The sequence below is a fragment of the Oncorhynchus keta genome, chromosome 15 (assembly GCF_023373465.1).
Source record: "Oncorhynchus keta strain PuntledgeMale-10-30-2019 chromosome 15, Oket_V2, whole genome shotgun sequence".
In the NCBI taxonomy this organism is placed as follows: domain Eukaryota; kingdom Metazoa; phylum Chordata; class Actinopteri; order Salmoniformes; family Salmonidae; genus Oncorhynchus; species Oncorhynchus keta.
The window spans coordinates 39,271,314-39,278,127 of record NC_068435.1 but is presented as its reverse complement, the minus strand read 5'-3'; the positions used below and the strand labels follow the sequence as shown (position 1 = coordinate 39,278,127).

Here is a 6,814-nt window from a genome sequence, read left to right as displayed (position 1 = left end):
TGCTCAGTTGTGCACCGGGACCTCTCACTCCTCTTTCTATTCTGTTTAGAGACAGTTTGCTGCTGTTCTGTGAAGGGAGTATTACACAGTGTTGTACGAGATCTTCACTTTCTTACAGTTTCTCGCATGGAATAGCCTTCATATCTCAGAACAAGAATAGACTGACGAGTTTCAGAAGTAAGTTCTTTGTTTCTGGCCATTTTGAGCCTGTAATGGAACCCACAAATGCTGATGCTCCAGATACTCAACTAGTCTAAAGAAGGACAGTTAGATTGCTTCTTTAAATCAGCACAACCGTTTTCAGCTGTGCTAACATAATCGCAAAAGGGTTTTCTAATGATTAATTCGCCTTTTAAAATGATAAACATGGATTAGCTAACACAACGTGCCATTGGGACACAGGAGGGATGGTTGCCGATAATGGGCATCTGTATGTGTATGTAGATATTCCATAAATAATTTGCCATTTCCAGCTACAATAGTCATTTACAACATTAACAATGTCTACACTGTATTTCGGATCAATTTCATGTTATTTTAACGGACAAAAAAAATGTTATTTTTTAAATTTTCTTTCAAAAACAAGGACATTTGCAAACTTTTGAACGGCCCCATGGCAACATGAGTAGAATTGCATGAAATGTGTTAGAAAATTGCTACATTTTCTCTCCACCCATGGCAAAGTGTGTAGATTTTCAGAAAACGGCTTTAAAACTACAACATTTTCTCTAAGTCCCATGGCAAAATGTGTAGAATTGCAGGAAATGTACTTAAAAACTCTCCACCATCAAGAGGGAGACCACTAAAATGTTTTGCCTGCAAGGTGCTTAGGGCCCCCAAAAGGCTAGGACCGGCCCTGATTTAAGTGCCTGAACTTGACCAATATTTTCTTCTGAAAGTCAATCATGTCAATTTTCTGATAGAATACAAAAAATATATATACTTTTCGTCAAAAAAGTTATCAGGTCCAAAAGGCCCCACATTGTAGGAATGACCCAGTTGGTCAGCCAACGGTGCAAGTGGCGACACTTCAGGCTGAGGAGTAAATTGCACACTTCCCGATGACCATAGACTGCTGACAGATTAAGGAAACCAACACATAATTTTGTAATGTTGATGAAATATCCCTTTAATGTCTCCTGTAAAAGCGTGTGTCATTTGCCTAGACACGCCCCCACATCTTTCTCCTGAAAACAAGTTGGCATTTAGTCAAGCAGCTCGAAACAATATTTATGACAAGATAAACAAAACCAATGTGAGTACTTACAGTAGCAAACTTCGGTAACTGCCTGGGAGCAAAATAAACTTGCTAGTCAACTTTATTGCCTTGCTGTGGTTTAATATATAAGCCAGTTTGCTAGCCAGCTAAAATGACATCGCTAACGTTAGCTAGCTAGCTCTGGCTAGCTCCTCTCAGTTTTTCCTCAGATGGCTGGAGACCCGAAACACAGCAACCAGCTGGAGCAGTTCATGTTGCTGGCCAAAAATTCGCAAGGACCCGCTTTGATTACCCTCATAAAACAATTACTGGAAGCTCCGGGGGTATATGTCTTCGGAGAGTTCCTAGAGCTGCCCTGCATTCAACAGGTAACCTAGCTAACCAGCTTCTTTTTCTTCTCAAGTGGAGTGACTTGTGTATGAATGTGGAGGGCATTTTGCACTCAAATGTAGTGGCTAACCCCACAACACTAGATGTCACTGGTTTCAAGGTATGTGATTGTGTACAATGTTGTCAATTTTCCCCCAACTCACTGCTCTCTCTTTGTAGATGTCAAAAGGTCCCAATGAAGGCTACAGTCAACTGCTCAACATGTTTGCCTATGGCACATACCATGATTATAAAGGTAGTTGATCTTTTCATGTTTTTTTTCTGCTTGTGTTATTCATGTTACACGGTAATGGTGCTACAGTATCCACGGGTTTATTTATTTACATTTGTACATTTTAGTCAATTTAGCAGACACTTCTCCAGAGCAAATAACAATTAGTGCATTCATCTTAAAAAATCCTTAAAGCTGCAATATGTAACTTTTTGGGTGACTGACCAAATTCACGTAGAAATGTTGTGAACACTCTATAGATCTGTCATTCTCATTGAAATCATGACAAATAAGAGGTAGATCTGTATAATGTGTGCTATTTCTATGCATCCTGTTCATAAGTTTGGGTTTTGCATCTATTTAATTTCTGTTTTGTGTGCCAGCTTAAAACAGCTGAAAATGAAATATTTTTGGTTATGAAAAATATTTCACAGCAGTTTAGATGGTACAATTATTATCTACACCAGGGGTCTCCAACCTTTTCTAGCATGAGAGCTACATTTTAAAGCTGCTCATTTTTGAGCTACTCATTTTTTTCTAGCTTTCCAATAGACACAATCTTCTCTCCCCTGCGACTCCTCCCCAGGTCCTTAGTGTACAATAGAAAGTAGTGCACAATATTTTCTGGATTATATTTTTCCAGATTGTTTTCTCAGTAAAAAAAATCATTTTCAGTCTCAACTACAATTGTTCATAGAGAAAAAATGAAATTGGATGTTCTGAGTATTAAAAATATATATATATAATAATAATTCAGGTCTGGTAGAAAACATTTTGTTGCGTAATTCCCCTTTAGTTGTGCATCTGGCCCTTTAATTATGCATCTAGCAAGCAAAGAATATGCTTTCAAATGTGGGTGTCTAGTGATGGTTCTGTACTGCTGTTGCTCATTTCACAGCAAATTTTGCAATAACAAATAATAGATACAAATAACATACTTATTCATTATATACTTCTGCCGGGTAAGCCTTACCATTTAATTGAGAAGATTTTGGAGAAAGTATTTCTGTCAACCCACAAGATGGTTATTGCATCAACTGGCTACACACGGAGTGATAGAAAAACGCATGCACCACACAGACAGACAGGCTATATTGCTGGAATTTAATCGGCAAATATTGTTAGGTTTGGCTTTTTGAGCCAATAGTGGGTAACCAGGGGTGGGATAATGTCAATGTTGCATTGATTAGATAGTATTTGGAGCTTGCGTTATCTAATAAATGTCAAATTGCATGTACATTCAGAATTGTTTAGCGATTTACTCGTATGTAAGCTTACGAGCTACTGGTAGCTCGCGATCAACCTGTTGAAGACCCCTGCTCTACACTATACGGGGTGGCAGCGTAGCCTAGTGGTAAGATCGTTGGACTAGTAACCGGAAGGTTGCGAGTTCAAACCCCCGAGCTGACAAGGTACAAATCTGTTGTTCTGCCCCTGAACAGGCGTCATTGAAAATAAGAATGTGTTCTTAACTGACTTGCCTGGTTAAATAAAGGTAAAAAATAAATAAAAAATACTTGCTTGTTTTACCGCATAAACTGAAATGATGCAAACTATTAGAATTTTAGCAAGCAGAAAATGGCAGAGTGATTTCTGCATCTCTTAAGTCTATTGCTTCAATCTAAGTAACATTATTTTAAAAATCCCCATCAAAGTCAATCAGTTTAACCTCTACAGGATCGGTGTGCGGGATGGTTGAGCTAACATAGGCTAGGTTGTAAGGAACAAAAACTAAATCCCAGGACGGAGACATATCTGATATGGGCAGAAAACATAAATTCTTGTTAATCTAACTGCGCTGTCCAATTTGCAGGAGCTATTACAGTGAAAGAATACCATGCTATTGTTTGAGGAGAGTACACAGTTATGAACTTGAAACTGTATAAATTAACCAATTAGGCACATTTGGGCCGTCTTGATGCAGATATCTTGCATTTCAAAGATGATGGTACAAACATAAAAAAACACGTTTTTTCGTGGTATTATTTTTTGCCAGATCTCAGGAATTATATTCCCCTACATTAAATTCACATTTCCACAAACTTCAGTGTTTCCGTTGAAATGGTATCAAGAATATGCATATCCTCTCTTCAGGTCCTGAGTTACAGGCAGTTAGATTTGGGTATGTCATTTTAGGCGAAAAATTTAAAAAAGGAGCAGATCCTTATTAAGCTAGTTGACAGTCAGTATTCAATGTGTTTCTATGGGCTATAGTAGTATAGGCCAAATTCAATATTTTGTTTTATATTTGCTTTTTTAAATTATACCTAAAGGGGTCCTACAATTCACAGTCGTAGCAATTACATCATCCCTCAATTATTGATCAGCTAAATCTATGCTAGTAGGAAAATACAATTATTTTTGGTCCTATTTGTCTTTTCAGCATTCAAGGATACTCTACCCCCCTTGACTGAGACCCAGAAGAACAAACTAAGGCATCTGACCATTGTCAACCTGGCTGCAAACATGCAGGTCCGTACAGGACTGTCTACTGCTACAGACCCGAAGCAACCCTAAATATTGTTTGTGTATTGTATTTGTGCAGTCAGTTTGATCAAAGAAACCGAGAGCAGTAGGCTTTCTTCTTATTCATGGTGTTCATTATTGGTCCAGCACCAGTTTGCAAATGTGTAATGTGCAGCATCACTCTCACACACTTCTGTTGATTATCATGGTGAGTGCAGGTGATCCCGTACTCAGTGCTGCTGAAGGACCTGGAGGTGGGCAGTGTGCGTGAGCTAGAGGACTTGGTGATAGAGGCTGTGTATGCTGACGTGATCCGGGGGAAGCTGGACCAGTGCAGGCAGCAACTGGAGGTGGACGCCTGCATCGGCCGGGACATCCGCTCCCAGGGCATGGGCCGCATCGCCAGCATACTGACACAGTGGTGTGGGGGGGGGGAGGGGGTGTCCACGTATAGAAGAGTTCTGCATATTAATGTTTGAGATTATAGACCTGGTTATGAGTCGTTTTTTCCCCAACAAAAGCCATGTTAAAATGTCATTGTCTGTATCTGATGAATCATTAATATTGTATCATTAGTCCTGCTTTTCTACTGTTTGTTTTATGCCTGTTTCTCTGTCCTCATATAGATTCTGCTGATCTTTATGCGTGTCCACAGGTGTAGTGACTGTGAGAGCATGTCTGCGTCCATAGAGCAGGAGGTGGGCAGGGTGAGCCACTGCAGAGAGAGCCACCTCAAAGCTCTGCATCACATCGAGACCGAGGTGAGGGAAACATTCAGAGAGGGTTGAGGTGGATGGTCAGAAAGAATTAAGTGCTCCATTTTCAAGTGTGCTCTGTGGTGCATGCTTTTTAGTGTTGTCTCCCTGTCACTTGTCTGTCCTTCCTCCTCTCTTTCAATTTAAAGGGCTTTATTGGCATGGGAAACATGTTTACATTGCCAAAGCAAGTGAAATAGATTTTTCTTTTTTTACTCACAAATGTTATGTCTATGTCCTATTATGTCTATATACAGTGTTGTGAAAATAGTTCAAGTACAAAAGGGAAAATAAATATTGGTTGTATTTACAATGGTTGCCCTTTTCTTGTGGCAACAGGTCACAAATCTTGCTGCTGTGATTGTACACTGTGGTGTTTCACCCAATAGATATGGGAGTTCATCAAAATTGGATTTGTTTTTCGAATTCTTTGTGGGTCTGTGTAATCTGAGGATAATATGTGTCTCTAATATGGTCTCTGTCTCTCTCCTGTCTCGGTCAGGTGGGTAACATCCGCAGGATGATGTCAGCAACCACGTCTACGTCCACTCAGGACATGGACCCTCTGGGGGAGCAGGAGGGGGAAGGGGCCATGGCAGGCTCCGGGGCCGAGCGCAGGCAGACCCCTCTACAGATAATCTCCAAGGTCAAGAGCCTCAACAACCAGAGACACTGACCACTGTAGCCTGAGAAGGGCATGTACTGTTTTATTAAGACATAGGCTGCTCAGTGTTCTGAAGGTGCTTCCACGCCTTGTCTCCTTCCCTCAGTCTGCACTACCTTCAAACAACTGAAAGGGAGGAGACAAGGAGAGTAAGACACTTTTGAGATTTATTCCATGGGTTTGTGGCCTGGACTAGGAGTCTTTTGTTGAAGGCACTATCCTTTCCCCTGTTTATAAAAAGGTTGTTTCTAATTTGTCTTTAAAAAAAAAATGGGATAAAGAGAGAATGTATTTCCTGTTGAATGTGCCGATTTTTGTCATTTTATTTGCTAATAGCAAATATTAAAAGCTATGTTTTCAGATTTTGAATTGAACTTCATTATCACAAATGCAACATCACTTGAATAAGCACACAAGTTTCATCAGCATACTGCTATGTAGTTTAGGAAATATTGCTGATCTTATCAGTGTTATCCTGTCCCCCATCTAAATCTGTGATTATTCAAATGGAAACAATTTCCGGTTATTTTGAAGAGTTCTACTAAATGTTCAAGAATGAAAGACCCGCTCCAGCCCTACACAGACGAGATGCTTTTGCTTGAGTTATTGTCTGGGGGCTGAAGTGTATGTTTTTAGGTCTGTCTGCTGCCTCGTTGGGAACCCCTTCTCTCCCCTGCCCAGCCCTGCGTACCCCGCTGACCTAGTTTTCAATTGTTTTCTGCCTGAGACAATGGGAGAAAATGGTTTCATAACCACACACAATACCTGGGTGTTATTCAACAGGATTGTTGTTAAGGGTTCTTCATTGTGGCATGATTGTGTGTAGAGCGTTGTGCACATCCTTTATGTGACCAACTCATGCAGCCCTCCCCCAGCGAGCAGTTTCAGTGCCCAACACCCTTTCCACACACACACTTTGTCCTCACCCTGGGGTCTCAAAGTTATTCTTATAGAGAGATCTCAAATGTCCCTGTTGACAGCCTTTACAAAACCTTTCCTTTCTCACGCCACTTACTAACTCATTCACTTTGCTCCACTTACTAACTCATTCACGTTGCGCCACTTACTAACTCATTCACTTTGCGCCACTTACTAACTCATTCACTTTG

General features: G+C 40.4%; 1 protein-coding gene across 1 annotated transcript; it reads left to right on the top strand.

Annotated features, from left to right (window-relative positions):
- The first annotated feature begins 1,132 nt into the window (after positions 1 to 1,132).
- Positions 1,133 to 6,067, top strand: LOC118394915 (COP9 signalosome complex subunit 7b-like). Its single transcript, XM_035788576.2, has 7 exons — positions 1,133 to 1,255; positions 1,408 to 1,587; positions 1,769 to 1,844; positions 4,204 to 4,292; positions 4,505 to 4,707; positions 4,942 to 5,047; positions 5,544 to 6,067. Exons 1-7 carry the CDS (start codon positions 1,133 to 1,135, stop codon positions 5,715 to 5,717), a joined length of 951 nt encoding a protein of 316 aa, XP_035644469.1. The 3' UTR covers positions 5,718 to 6,067.
- Positions 6,068 to 6,814: the final 747 nt, after the last annotated feature.

Coding starts and splice junctions, on each gene's coding strand:
- LOC118394915 (XM_035788576.2), top strand. CDS start 1,133: ATGTCTCCTGTAAAAGCGTGTGTCATTTGCCTAGACACGCCCCCACAT. Junction 4,293..4,504: donor ACCTGGCTGCAAACATGCAG/GTCCGTACAGGA, acceptor TGGTGAGTGCAG/GTGATCCCGTACTCAGTGCT. Junction 5,048..5,543: donor TGCATCACATCGAGACCGAG/GTGAGGGAAACA, acceptor TGTCTCGGTCAG/GTGGGTAACATCCGCAGGAT.